Source organism: Onychostoma macrolepis, chromosome 06 (assembly GCF_012432095.1).
Source record: "Onychostoma macrolepis isolate SWU-2019 chromosome 06, ASM1243209v1, whole genome shotgun sequence".
NCBI lineage: Eukaryota > Metazoa > Chordata > Actinopteri > Cypriniformes > Cyprinidae > Onychostoma > Onychostoma macrolepis.
The window spans coordinates 31178042-31193450 of record NC_081160.1 but is presented as its reverse complement, the minus strand read 5'-3'; the positions used below and the strand labels follow the sequence as shown (position 1 = coordinate 31193450).

Here is a 15409-nt window from a genome sequence, read left to right as displayed (position 1 = left end):
TGGGCTGTGCAATAAAATTGATTGAAATAATGCACAGGAAAAAAATAAATAACTAAAACAAGGAAATCAATTTGCAAGCAAGAAATAAAAAAGGAATCAAATGCAAAAGTGAAAAATCTTTAATCACATTTGTGTATTATAAAACAGTGCTATAAAATATAGTCTATAGACTATAAGTATATAAAAAGTGCAGTATAACCATGCAGATATGATTATGAAAGAACAGTACATCAATCAATCTATAAAACTTCTAGGATTTAAGCCTGTAGATGAGAAGCTAATGATCATTCAATGTTCTTCTCCATGGTCAGAATTTTGGATCTAGTCATCCAGATCATCCACTTGGGAGACTCGGTCTGAGTATGAACCAGGACGAGTTTAAAACCCAGCCTAAAGTACAACGCCACGGCCGCTTTCTGTGTAGACGTGGTGGACAGTTTGAACTTTGAGAAGCAGCGTTCCCTACAGAAGTCTTCTGCAGTTTTGGCCAACCGTACACCGAGACCACAGCGGCGACAGGTGGATGAAACAATCATCCGGTAGAGCTCTCCATACTTTTTCCCACCACTTCCCGGGTCACTTTTACCTTCCACAGCCACCATCCCCAAAACCTGAGGCCGGCCGTGTATCTCAGCCTCGGCTACCCAGAAGCAGTTATCTGGATTGCTGAGGTAGTAACCCGGGATGTCCAGCATGTCCGTGTTCAGTCTCGCCCGGACGTAGCCGGCGTAGAACTCATAGCAGCAGAAGTACACCAAGCCGATCCAGGCTCCTCCAGACACCAGGGCCAGAACGACAGACTGTCCACTCATCACATACGCGCCGATGTAAAAGAACAGGCTTACAGTGATGTGCAGCGGTCGGGTCATGGCGTGCATGAACGCAGGATTGATGTGCTCCATTATTCCTTCCCGGAAAACCATTTCCACAGCCTCCCGGTCAGACGGCTGATACCGCCGGATCACAAAGTGCACTGGTGGATTGTGAAGGGGAACAGAAATAGAAAGGAATAGGAAGGAATCATCAAAATACAGAAAATACTTTTTAAAAATGCACTGTATCTTTAATGCATGTGTGTTGAAATGTAGATATACACACAAACATATATAGGGCATATTATGAATATATAGCATTTTATAGACACATAAAATATAAAAAATAAAATGTTACATATTTACAAATGAACACGACAGTAATCCATACAACCCCTGCTGATGAATCAATGTCTTCTGAAGCTAAAGGATTGGTGTGTTTTAGAAAAATACTAATGTTTAAATTTGATTAACTATAAATCACTTACACGGGTTCATGAGTTCACACCTGACGTAAACATCAACAAATGTAAACATTGCGTGGTTTTTGAAGCGTCAACTTTGGAGGCCCTGTACGCAGAATGCAGCAATTGACAAATCCGCTCAGAGCTCCTAGGCTTCCGTCCATTCAAATCATAATTCCCTCGGGACTTCGCTTAAAAACAGTCGAAGCCACAGTTGATTAATACTCAAAAGCTGACCATCAGAATTCAATAACTGACCAACTAATAATCAGAGGCGGACAGTAGCTAAGTTACTTGAGTATTGTACTCAAGTACACTTTTTGAGTATCTGTACTTGAGTATTATTTTTTCTGGAAACTTATGACTTTAACTTCACTACATTTGAAAGACAAATATTGTACTTTTCACTCCACTACATTTCTATCAAGGTCCTCGAAGTAGAAAGTCGTTATTAAATAGCAGCTTTGAAAGTCAGTGGGTGATTTTTTTCTTCTCTAAAACGTGACTTTCTTTTTTTTTTTTCAGACTGTTTATCAGTAATCACTCTTGTAGGGCTCATGAAGTGATTTCCCAGCATTTTTTGAACACTGACCAGTTGCAAATGTGATATTTATTTACAACAATTCAATTATAAGAAGTTAATATTGTGGTATATATTGGACATAATATTGTCTGATTTTGCTAAATTGTGTAAGTGAAAATATTACCTATAAAGCCACAGAAGAACTGTTGTGTATCTCCTAATAAAACACAATATAGGTGTTGGACTTGAAGCAGCGCTACAGACCGTTCTGAATATGACATCAAAGTACCGCGAGAGCGGTTCGACAGCATTTTTTAAATTTTTGTTTTGGTGTTAAATAAGTGTTCCTGTATTGCAACTTTCTGTCTTCACAACTTCTACTGGAGTAATATGGGGGAAGTCGTGGCCTAATGGTTAGAGAGTCGGACTCGTAATCCAAAGGTTGCGAGTTCGAGTCTTGGGCCGGCAGGAATTGTAGGTGGGGGGGAGTGAATGTCCAGTGCTCTCCACCCTCAATACCACGACTGAGGTGCCCTTGAGCAAGGCACCGAACCCCCAACTGCTCCCTGGGCGCCGCAGCATAAATGGCTGCCCACTGCTCTGGGTGTGTGTTCACAGTGTGTGTGTGTTCACTGCTGTGTGTGTGCATGTTGGATGGGTTAAATGCAGAGCACAAATTCCGAGTATGGGTCACCATACTTGGCCGTATGTCACTTCACTTTTTTTTTTTTCTTTCTAATATCTGACCAGCAGTATCTGTACTTTCACTCAAATAATGGAGTTGTGTACTTCGTTCGCCTCTGTTAATAATATATCAGATTCAAACCAATGTCTTAAAACGGTGTCTCTGCTAAATTAATTTGCTAGTGATGTGAATTGTATTTTATTTTGTATAATTTTGTTTATATTCTTTTTTATTATTATTATTTTATTGTTTTTTATTTTATTAAAATTGTCTCAATTTGTATTTTCAAAATGTGTAAATATGAGAAATATGTGAAGAACTTGCTGTTGAATTTTGTAATTTTGAAAGTTCAAAAAAAAAAAAAACAGTCAAAGCCATGCCATATAAGGACAAGAAGACGGAGTCGAAACTATAAGCGCAATCCTCATTGGTTACTATGTATATTTAGGAAAGCAGCCTGGTTCATCGCGAACAGGCTTGCGTTTCTCACACAGCATTTCTTCGGATGTGACAACACAAATCGAAATGACAACTTATGTTTTTTTGGTCCTTTTGAAGCTTATGTATTGCTTAAAGTAGATTTAAAATAATAATCTGGTGTGATCAAGTCGCATGACTTTTAAAACTAAATAACAACTCAATATTTACCATAAAACGTGCATATAAGATGCACAACTTTAGATTTTTATGATTTTATATTGCATATATCGTTCCCAAAACCCTAAAGAACAACATGAGACCATGCATAATCACAGCAACTTCATTTTTGGTGGAACTGTCTTCAATGCATAAAGACCGTATTGTCCCGAATATAAGACGACCCTGATTATAAGACGACCCCCCTTTTTCCAGATGTACCTGTTGGAAAAAGGCTTTTGAAAACCAAATCTTGTTTTGTTTTTTTTCTCTCTCTCTGTAAAACACATTTATTCTTAAATTATTTTCATATTGCATATTTTTCCAATTCTAATTTTTGTTTTGAAAGTATGGTAAATACTGGTAAAATGTACCAACAATGACATGAATTTTGATATACCATTGAAATAACAGGTAGCCCATCTGAATTATATAACAATTAGGCTATCCAACTCATAGTAGCCTACCAAAATGTTATTATCAGTAGACGTGAAATCTTATTGTAGTCTTCAAATCTGGGTACTGTCTTATGTTTTAAAATCACTTACAGAGGACGTTTGTTCCCATCAGGCTAACATGACAGTCACGATCATGCTGCTGTAAGCTTTTCTTTTTCATTTGTTTTCATTCGCGATCTTTACAACACACATTATATTACATATTTCATGGCACACTCGTTTTATGCGTTTTTGGCGCCACCTATTGTTGTGGGTGTATTATTGACATGTCAAAGTCTAGACCCTGAATATAAGACGAACGCGTTTTTTCAGATGTATTTCCAAGGAAAAAACCTGGTCTTATATTCGGGTCAATACGGTACATTTCAAATATTTCCAAGTGTCAGTGCAAGTCTACATAAATAGATATCTAGATAAAATGTTAGCTACTTACTGTTTAGTTTGGTTATTGGTATCCTTAATTTCCAGTCACTGGTCGGTTCGAGTCTGCAGATCCTGCACTTTCGGTCACATGAGGTGTGTTTGACTTGAAGCGGCGCTGCGCAGAACGATCAGTGTATGACATCAAAGTACCGCGAGAGCTATAAGAGAGCCGACAGATCTTTACGCTTTCAAATAACTCTCGCGGTACTTTGATGTCATACACTGATCATTCTGTGCAGCGCCGCTTCAAGTCGAACACACCTATGATGTGTGTCTTAAAATCACACTATCATTGGTTTTCATCGGTTCAAAGTTCACAAGGACATTCACAGATCAGACCGGACATTTTACTCATTTCATCTGGAGTTTACAGTTTCCTAAACATATATAGAAATGTCCTGAACATAGATAAAGACGTGTTTGAATATGAGTGAAGAATTCCAGATTTTACTCATGTTCTTTTGAGGAGGGTCTCTCGCCCTGTTCTACTGTTATCGCCACCTAGCGTTTACCGAAACGTTACTACTGAGTTTCACTTCACTGCCTTGTTGTGTGTGTGCCGTATGTATAGCCTACAATTATTAATAGTAATTTTGAAAGTAGCTTCTTATTTTCCATTAATTATTTTAATATGTTAATATCATCTAATGAAAACTCGAGATTTAAATTTTCTTTAAAGAAAACAAAAATCATAAAGCATATTCATGAGTTCTCTGAGGCCATGAACAGAACAGAACAGAGGTTTAAAATACAAAACTACTTGTGTTCCATGTGTCTCAGTGGAACTCAGCTGATAAATACAGGGTTTTTCGGTTTTAATTCATCCTTCCAAAATTTAAGTCCTTAAAAAGTTTTTAAATGAGAGCAGAAAGTCTTAAAGTCATGCCATTAAATGTTAGATGCATTGCTAATAATGAATATCGTCCCATACAAATGTCTAAACATCATGCAATCAAGATACATGTCTCCTACTTTATATTCCATTAATGAAGTCTTGGGGAAAAAAGAAACAAAATGGAGAGTTTTTGCTTAAAACAAGAAGAATAAAAAATCTTTCAATAGGGTATAAAAGCGGTTTTATTGTTGTTGTTGTTTTTTGGTTTGTTTGTTTGTTTTTAAAAACATCCAGTTTTACATTTACCTTAAATATAAATCTTAAAGTATGTTGGAGTACCATGCAAATTGATGATACATGATGAATATGTAAGGGAATGCCTTGGTACTTTAATTATGGTTATGATTTTCATATTCATGTACCATGATATTTACATGGCTCTCAAAGAATGTGGTGGATCTATCATGTGCAAACAAATGGGATTACTGGCTAAAAATAAGGTAATATTTGTACCATGTACCATTTTTAGTAATAGTACCATGGATTATTGCTTTTAGTAGCCTAATACTTGTTAGGGTAAAGTTTTGCAGCAAATAATGTGTACACGTGTGTGTGTGTGTGTGTGTGTTTTATTTAGGGTTCCTCTTCAGGAACTCGAGCTGCGTCCAAGAACGCTAGGGGAACGCCTCCAGCGTGACCGCGCTCTGATACAAATGTAATCTGTCCAAAGGATGGGCGAGACGTCACGGGCGGGTGACGTAATGGCCAGGAGGCATAAAAGCATGTGCGGTGGAACCGGCGTCAGCTTTTGTCATTCAGCAACCGCTACTCTGTGTGTGTCTGTCGATCTGTGTGGTGAGTCTTATTTAGTGTTGTTTGTCACTTGAAATAAGCTCCACAATGTCTAAAGTGCAGAGAAACTGCACTTGGGCGAGAGCAGATCGCATTACAGGCTGTGTTTTTCACTAACAGTCCGTGTGTGGTTTGCTTGAGAGCAGAGCACGCAGAGTCAGCTCTCGAGGGAGCTGACTGCCCGCTTGTGAGCGTTTGTCGCTGCGTATGCTTACTCTCAGAGGGCTCTCTTTGAGGAGGGAGCTTTCACATGCGTTCCTTGCGTTACCGGCCCGCTTGCCAAGGCGGAGCAGCGGCTGCGTTCGCGGGGATCGCAGATGGATCAGGTGGAGGGAATGAAGACGGGCGATCCCCTATCTCTTCTTCCTTCCCATCAGATCCAGCGCCCGCTCTCTGGGTTCGGAAGCCCCGCGGGTTCTTCCCCCCAGAGAGAGGGCTCGACGCTCCGCCTGTCTTTCTCCGAGGAGGTAGACGTGAAGGGCGTCGATGAGCTTTGTAAAATCGCAGTCTTTGCACGAGCATTGTTTGCACAAGCTTATTATGAACGAGGTTGTCATTATAGCAGTGTCCCTGCATAGGAACGGAGTTCGCGCTGTCAGCTCGAGAGAAAAAAAGAAGAAGAAAAAAAGAGGCTGATCGTGCTGCTCCCCGCCGTATGATCTCGCGGTTCCGGTCCGCCGCTGCTGGCGGACGGGTTGGAGACGGGTTCGCCCTCTCTCCACCTGCAATCCCCAGATCTAGCGCTCTCGCTCGGGGCTGGAAGCCCGCGGTGCGGTTCTTCCCCCTTTGAGTGAGAGCTCACTGTTGCAGCCGCGTGCATTATGTCATTCTCGTTCGTTTCATGAATCCTTTTCATATCAGACCGTATTTACTTGTCTGGTTGTTTTTCTCCATTTAATTCTGAGGAATTAAATGATCTATTTCATCTAACTGGTAGAAGTTAGGTGTGTATGTGTAAAAGGAGCCTAAGAAAACTTGGGATTTTCTCGAGTGAGAGCACAATGTTTTACTTCTCTTCCTCTGAGGAGGTTGATGTGGTCAGCAGGGGCTGCTGGGCGGAGCAGCCCCAACCGTGTTCCAGCTCCTCATATAGGGAGCGTCACTTCTCTTACTCCCCAGTATGTTGGAGTCAGAGTGGCGCTCCTGGGCCGAGGCCTTCTAGCAGAAGGCGGATCTGCGGACCGTCACTCTCGCTGGATAGTCTTTGGCTAAAACATCCTGCTGCCTATGGCCCAGGACTTCTGAGGCCGGCCCTCTGGGGAAGAGTGGCATACACGGTGCCCGTCTCTCCTCAGTGCCCTCAGGAGATCGGTCTGCCAACCCTGCCACGTACGGTGTTCCAGGGCGCAGCGATCTCCAGCGAGCACACATCTCAGTTTCTTCCGCCCGGAAACGTAGCGGAGCTGAGATGCTCGCCACCCTTCGGGGTCTCTAGAGCAGCTAGTTTGGCTTTCTCCTGCCGGTGTGCCGTTCCAGGATACCGAACTAGCCGCTCTGATTATACCAGAGGCCAGTCTCCAGAGACTGGTTCCCTTAGTAGGCACCTGGCGGTGGGAGCCCCTGCCAAGCGTGTCTCATTGGGTCCTGCGTTGCAGGCTCTGGTTCTACCAGTCTAGTCTTCCTAGAAGATGGCCGAGTCTGAGGACAGTCGCTTCAATAGGAGACTTGGCTGAGGTAGTCCTGGTGCCCATGGCCCAGAACTTATGAGGGCAGGCCCCTCTGGGGAAAAGCGGCGTACACCGCGGTACACGGTGCCCGTCTCTCCTCAGTGCCCTCAGGAGATCGGTCTGCCAACCCTGCCACGTACGGTGTTCCAGGGCACAGCGATCTCCAGCGAGCTCACATCTCAGTTTCTTCCGCCCGGAAACGTAGCGGAGCTGAAATGCTCGCCACCCCCTTCAGGGGTCTCTAGAGCAGCTAGTTTGGCCGTCTCCTGCCGGCGAGCCGTTCCAGGACACCGAGCTAGCCGCCCTGGTTATACCAGAGGCCAGTCTTGAGAGACTGGTTCCCTTAGTAGACTATTTGGCAGCGTGAAAACTACTGCCAAATGTGTCTCCATGGGACCTGCATACTGTAGAGAGAGGCTACAGAATCCAGTTTGGTTCTCCTCCGCCTCTTTTCAACGGGGTGAATCCCACTCTGGTGGGCCCCGAGCAGGTTCTGGTAATGGAACGAGAAGTAGAGTACTCTCTTGAGGAAGGAGGCCATCGAGGTGGTCCCTCCTCTCGAAAGAGATTCCGGGTTCTACAGCCGGTACTTCATAGTTCCCAAGAAGGATGGAGGGTTGGCGTCCCATTTTAGATCTGCATCAGTTGAACCACTCAGTCAGCAGACTGAAGTTCAAGATGCTCAAGCAGGTCGTGTCTCAGATCAGGTCCGAGGACGGGTTTGTCACGATCGATCTAAAAGACGATACTTCCATATCTCCATCCTTCCCACTCACAGGGAGTTCCTGAGGTTTGCTTTCGAGGGCAAAGCTCACCAATATCGGGTTCTTCCTTCGGCCTAGCACTCACCCGCACTTTTACAAAGTGTGTGGATGCCGCGTTAGCTCCGTTGCGGCTACAAGGCATCCGCATATCCACTTTGGTTGATTCTCGCTCTATCAGAGCAGATGGCGGCTCAACATCAAGATGTTGTTCTTGCTCGCATTAAAGTGTTGGGGTTAAGACTGAACGCCAAGAAGAGTGTGCTTTCTCCATTACAGAGAACCACTTATCTTGGTGTGGTGTGGATTCGACCACAATGCAGGCACGTGTGTCCCCTGCTCGGATCGAGTCGATCCTCACGGCAGTCAGGAGAGTGAAAGAAGGCCAGTCACTCAATAGTGGTGGCTCAAGACCAAGGGGTTCTCCCAAGGAAACCCGCTCACATGATCAAGGTCACGTGGTGGTGCCTACGTGTCTTAGACATGTGGAGACATCCTTGGTTCTTGTCTCAGGGCCTGGTGCTGGGAGCTCCGTGTCGCTGCGCACGCCAGCGACGGACGTGTCCCTCACCCTGCCCACAGTCTGTGGAGTACTCGCCGTCTCATGTGGCACTTCAACTGCCTGGAGATGCTGGTGGTGTTTCACAGAAACACTTTCTCCCAGACCTAAGAGATCGCCGGTGTTGGTGCGATAGCACCGAAAACACTGCGGTGGTCTCACATCAACCACCGAGGTGGTCTGCGTTCACGCCCCTGCACAGGCTGGCGTACCAGATCCTTGGGTGGTCCCAGGACAAACTCCTCTCGCTGAGAGCAGTTCACATGCCTGGGCATCTCAGTGTGGGAGCAGACATCCTGTCGAGGCAGGGGCTGAGGCCCGGGGAATGGATGCTTCACCCTGAGGGGGTGAAGCACATTTGGAGAGTGTTTGGCCAGGCTCAGGTGGACCTCTCCGCTACTCAGGTAAGTACACAGCGCATGTCCCCTCTGGTACTCTCTAATTTCATCCAGCTCCACTTTTTTCCCCGATCGCTCTGCTCCCGGGAGTTCCGGCGAGAGTGCGCTGACACGAGGTCTGTCTACTTCTGGTAGCACCGTTCTGGCCGTGCCGAGTATGGTTCTCGGACCTGATTTCTCTCCTCGACGGCTCTCCATGGGAGATTCCCGTCAGGAGGGATCTCCTCTCACAAGCGGGGGTCTGTCACCCCGCCCGGAGCTGGAAGTTGTAGGTGTGGCCCTGAGGCACAGCCCATAGCTTCTGGTCTCCCAACCGAGGTTGTTGAGACCTTCCTCCAATCCAGAGCTCCCTCAGCGAGGAAACCATACGCCTTGAAGTGGAACTTTTCACTTCTTGGTGCGGAGACCGCCAGCTCGACCCAGTCAACTTCCCGATTGATACAGTTCTGGAGTTTGTGCGGGCCTGTTCCTCCGCAGGGTTAACCCACTCCACCCTGATGGTTTACGTGGCGGCTATACCGCCTACCGCGCCCTTCTCGGTGGCCTTTCAGTGGGTAGGCACCCCCTAGTTACATGTTTTCTCCACAACACAAGGGACTTGTACACCCTGAAGTGAAGTGTCACTTCATGGTGCAGAGGTTGCCAGCTCGACCCAGCCAACTGCCCATTTGGTACAGTTCAGGAGTTTGTGCGGGCCTGTTCCTCTGCAGGGTTAACCCACTCCACCCTGAGGGTTTACGTGGCGGCTATACCGGCCTACCGCGCCCTTCTCGGTGACCTTCAGTGGGTAGACACCCCCTAGTACATGTTTCCTCCAGAGGCTGAGGCCTCCGGCCAGAGAGTGTTTGCTATGTGGTGGATCAGGATGCTATTCCATAGCCTCGAGTCCTCTGCTCTCCCCTCTTGGGGATCAAGACTCACTCTTCAGAAGTTGGCCTTCGGGACGCAGCCACCTGTGGCCTTTTTTCCCTCGCCCTAGCTGTGCTCCATCCACACTAGGCAGGGATTTGTCAGTCTGGCAGCGTGGGGATCTCGTTCCCCTAGCGTTCTTGGACGCAGCTCGAGTTCCTGAAGAGGAACGTCTTAGGTTACGTATGTAACCCCAGTTCCTCGAGGGAACGAGACGCTGCGTCTCGAAGCCATACTTCCGGCATCCCTGCGAGCGGTTGTTTCATTCCTGAAGCTGACGCCGGTTCCACCGCACGTGCTTTTATGCCTCCTGGCCATTACGTCACCCGCCCGTGACGTCTCGCCCATCCTTTGGACAGATTATGAGCACACTCGCGCCCTAAAGAGAGCAGCCCGGAAAATGGAGCGCAGCTGGAGGAAAACTAAATTAGAGGTATTTCGTTTAGCTTGGCGGGAAAGTACCCTATCCTACAGAAAAGCATTAAAAACTGCTAGATCTGATTACTTTTCGTCTCTTCTAGAAGAAAACAAACATAACCCCCGATATTTATTCAATACAGTAACTAAATTAACGAAAAATCAAGCATCAACAGGTGTTGGCATTTCCCAAGAGCATAGCAGTAATGACTTTATGAATTACTTCACTTCCAAGATCGATACTATCAGAGATAAAATTGTATCCCTGCAGCCGTCAACTACAGTATCGCATCAGATAGCGCACTATAGACCCCTGAGGAACAATTCCACTCATTCTCTACTGTAGGAGAGGAAGAATTGTATAAACTTGTTAAATCATCTAAACCAACATCATGTATGTTAGACCCGATTCCATCTAAACTACTAAAAGAGCTACTTCCAGAAGTCATAGATCCTCTTTTGGCTATTATTAATTCATCATTGTCATTAGGATATGTCCCCAAAACCTTCAAATTGGCTGTTATTAAGCCTCTCATTAAAAACCACAACTTGACCCCAAAGATCTAGTTAATTACAGACCGATCTCAAATCTCCTTTTCTGTCAAAGATACTAGAAAGGTAGTATCCTCACAATTATATTCCTTCCTAGAGAAAAATGATATCTGTGAGGAATTCCAGTCAGGATTTAGATCGTATCATAGTACTGAGACTGCTCTCATTAGAGTTACAAATGACCTGCTTCTATCATCTGATTGTGGTTGTATCTCTTTATTAGTTCTACTGGATCTTAGCGCTGCGTTCGACACTATCGACCACAACATTCTTTTGAATAGACTACAAAACTTTGTTGGCATTAGTGGAAGTGCCTTAGCATGGTTCAAATCGTACTTATCTGACCGCCATCAGTTCGTAGCAGTGAATGAAGAGGTATCATATCGATCACAAGTGCAGTATGGAGTACCTCAAGGCTCAGTACTAGGGCCGTTACTTTTCACGCCTATATGTTACCCTTGGGAGATATTATCAGGAGACATGGTGTTAGCTTTCACTGTTATGCTGATGATACTCAGCTCTATATTTCTTCGCCCGGTGAAACACACCAAATTGAGAAACTAACGGAATGCATAGTCGATATAAAAACTGGATGACGAGTAATTTTTACTGCTAAATTCTGAAAAACAGAGGTGTTAATTATCGGACCTAAAACCCCACATGTAACCTAGAACATTATCTAACACTTGACGGCTGCTCTGTCAATTCTTCTTCATCAGTCAGGAACCTAGGTGTGCTGTTCGATAGCAATCTGTCATTTGAAAGCCATGTTTCTAGCATCTGTAAAACTGCATTTTTCATCTCAAAAGCATATCTAAATTGCGACCAATGCTCTCAACGTCAAATGCAGAAATGTTAATTCATGCGTTTATGACCTCAAGGTTAGACTATTGTAATGCTTTATTGGTGGTTGTTCTGCACGCTTGATCAACAAACTACAGTTGGTCCAAAATGCAGCAGCTAGAGTCCTTACTAGAACCAGGAAATATGACCATATTAGCCCGGTTCTGTCAACACTGCACTGGCTCCCTATCAAGCATCGGATAGATTTTAAAATCTTGTTAATTACTTATAAAGCCCTGAATGGTTTAGCTCCTCAGTACTTGAGCGAGCTCTTATCGCATTATAGTCCTCCACGTCCGCTGCGTTCTCAAAACTCTGGCCGTTTGATAATACCTAGAATATCAAAATCGACTGCGGGCGGCAGATCCTTTTCCTATTTAGCACCCAAACTCTGGAACAGTCTACCTAACACTGTTCGGGAGGCAGACACACTCTGTCAGTTTAAATCTAGATTAAAGACCCATCTCTTTAGCCTGGCTTACACATAACACATTAATACGCTTCTATTATTCAAATCCGTTAAAGGATTGTTAGGCTGCATTAATTAGATCAACCGGAACCGGGAACACTCCCCATAACACACGATGTACTCGTTACATCGTAAGTTGAATGGCATCTGCGCTAATGTTTGTCTGTTTCTTTCCTAGTCTGTTTCTCGGTCCGTGTCCGATCAGATGGTGGGTCGGCGCCGGAGGTGACGTCTGCGGCCCTGATCGTCGGCGGAGACCAGGACGCCCGGATGACCCCAGAGATATATCCCCAGATATATCAACCAAAAATAACAAAATAACTAAAATATAATAAAATACCTAACTACATAATACTACTATTGTTAGAAATTGCAACAAAATTAAAATAGAAATAGAAACTTTTGAACTGCGGGTTTCGTCTGGTCAGAGGAGAACTGGCCCCGACTGAGCCTGGTTTCTCCCAAGGTTTTTCTCCATTATGTCTCAGAGGAGTTTTGGTTCCTTGCCGCTGTCGCCTCTGGCTTGCTCAGTTGGGGACACTTAATTTCTAGCGATTATCGCCGATTTGATTGCACAGATACTATTTAAACTAAACTGAGCTAGACAATGACATCTCTGAATTCAATAATGAAATGCCTTTAACTGAAAATTGAGTGTTTAATCTTATCATTATACATTACTGACACTCTATCCTCCAATTTGATACTGTTAAGTGCTTTGACACAATCTGTATTGTAAAAGCGCTATATAAATAAAGGTGACTTGACTTGACTTGACAGATTACATTTGTATCAGAGCGCGGTCACGCTGGAGGCGTTCTAGCGTTCTTGGACGCAGCGTCTCGTTCCCTCGAGGAACTGGGGTTACATACGTAACCTAAAACGGTTTTTTTCCATTTAGTTCAATCACAGTCAAACACAGCAAAAATAAGAGCAACAAAATATAAAGTGAACAAATGAAAAAATTAAATAAGATCAAATGTATCCTAATATAGTGGTGTTCACATAAATTTATAAACAATTCTAAAGCTTTTAAGTTTCATATATATGTCATATATATGGTTTTTATTGTATTCATTGTGAGATAAAGTAAAATGTCAGGTTCTACATTTAGAGTTTTAGCATGTTGGAGTCAATCCAAAAATGAATAAAAAGGGCATAAAATAATTGCAAAATATTTTCAAATGATATGTTGAAAAAGGTACATTTAGGTCTATCTATATATATAATATATCTACTAATGGTTGCATGTACGGTATAAGCAGTGGTGTAGTGGAGGGTATACGCAGGTATACGGCATATACACACTTCTTTATCAGTCAGTATTCGTATACCCACTTCTAAATCCCCTCTGATGCGCATCATTCAGTGTCCTGCACTAGCCAAATCATGACAGTCCAATCGCATGTGAATACTGTAGCTAAGCTGAATAAAAGAAACGTGAAGACAGTAAACACATGATTGCAACAATATGGTTTATAATAAAAAAGAATCTGATTCTGAATAATGCAGCGCTATTTGATAGCATTTATTACACTTGGCAATAGATAGTCTACTAGGCTATAACATATATCTTCTGCCTTACTCTGTGATAAAAATGGGGGTAGTATATAAGCTAAACAAATCATAAGATTGTCATTATGAAAATACAGGAAAAAATATTGTCCAGCAGTGTATTTGATTTCTCAGCCAGTTAAAAGCAAGAGGTAATTATTAATAAATAATAATAAAAATAATAATCGTAATAAAACCTGTCAATTAGACAAAAAAGTTATTATATTTGACATTTCTGTCCCCTTCACTTCTGAAATGATTGAGAATCACAATTATTTGTTTGTTTCAAATAGAGATCACAATTCTGAACAGACAACTAAACAAAATAGCATGTAATTTACTAGAGGTTCTGACAAAATGTCAGTCGCTACAGTCTATTTATATATTTAATTCATTTAATTTAATTATTTATTGCAAAATCTGCACCTCTTCTGTGAATAATATCATTTTCATAATGATCCTTACTCAAGCAGCAGAAGTTAACCCATTTAATCCCAAATTTTTCCCAGACATGAAAATATCCAAATGATGTGTCATTAGTAACCCTTTGAAATAATCAGTAATTATTTTTTGACATTTTTTTGGAAAGGTGTGTGAAAAATTGTGTTTTATGCTCGGTCACAATAGTGACCGGTGGGATCTGGTGAGTAATGAAATCACATATTTCTACAGTCATAAAAATTGTTATATATCTTAGCTCAGCTATTTTAAACTGTTTGATCACATTCTAGGGTTACTATTATGCATTAAAAAAAAAAAACATTATGCAACATTGATAGGAACACTGAGATAAAAAAAAAAAAAAAAAAATTCAACCATCACCGCATTTCAAAATTGTTACTTTTTTCTAAAATATAACATCAAACTTTTATATCAATGCTACAAGTATTACAACATCATTATTGTAATTTCTTTCTAACATTTGAATTTTTAATTTAGTGCAATATTTTGTCATTGCAACATTTTATTGTCATTTTCACTAGCAACTGCCATTGGATTATATTGTAAAATAAAGTTCACTGTTATCCCACCGGTCACTATTGTGACCATCAACATGTTTACTGACCACACTCAACAAAACTGAATAGCCTATATGCGAATGCATATATTAATACTAGACACCCCAAAGATAATGTGTACCAAAAATCTTTGTCATATCTTTATGTTAACATACTTTACCAGCCTTTTGTTTTGGAGCTTTGATGCATCCATCATCATCTCAAGGTGCAAACAGGAAATAAAGTGCTCTGGTCATGTGACAATTTGCACTAATCATGTGAAACTGCACATATTTAATTGAGAATTTAAGACCCTTTATTTTTTCCATATTTGCAGGAAGTGCACTAAAACATCAGTCAAACTTTTTTTACGGTCACGGTGGGATTAAATGGGTTAAGTGACAGTGTGCAAATATTACTGGCCCATTTTGGAGTGAACTAAATATGCGTCACTGTTTATGACACAGGTCGTTCATCCTTTGCCGGGCCGTTTAAAAAATATATATATATATATTGGGGGCATAAATTAAGAGTAGGCTATACACACTTCTCCAGGCACCACTACACCACTGGGTATAAGATGTATGAATGTGC

General features: G+C 42.7%; 1 protein-coding gene across 5 annotated transcripts; it reads right to left on the bottom strand.

Annotated features, from left to right (window-relative positions):
• Window positions 1-103: 103 nt before the first annotated feature.
• Window positions 104-15123, bottom strand: nat8l2 (N-acetyltransferase 8-like 2). 5 transcript variants are annotated; one of them, XM_058779179.1, is made up of 3 exons: window positions 14992-15010; window positions 4012-4116; window positions 104-973 (listed from the first exon to the last, which is right to left on the bottom strand). In XM_058779179.1, coding segments are annotated over exons 2-3 (690 nt in total). In that variant the 5' UTR covers window positions 4013-4116; window positions 14992-15010; the 3' UTR covers window positions 104-284. The 5 variants fall into 5 exon arrangements, with proteins under 5 accessions (XP_058635162.1, XP_058635163.1, XP_058635160.1 ...); XM_058779180.1 differs by lacking the exon at window positions 4012-4116 and having other exon boundaries at window positions 14992-15123; XM_058779177.1 differs by lacking the exon at window positions 4012-4116 and having other exon boundaries at window positions 15001-15063.
• Between the last annotated feature and the right edge of the window lie 286 nt (window positions 15124-15409).

Excerpts from the sequence above, each read along its gene's own strand:
- nat8l2 (XM_058779176.1), bottom strand. The coding sequence starts at position 3,738 with ATGAAAAAGAAAAGCTTACAGCAGCATGATCGTGACTGTCATGTTAGC. Across the intron at positions 974-3,668 it reads GATGGGAACAAACGTCCTCT|TGCACTTTGTGATCCGGCGG; the intron begins GTAAGTGATTTT and ends ACAATCCACCAG.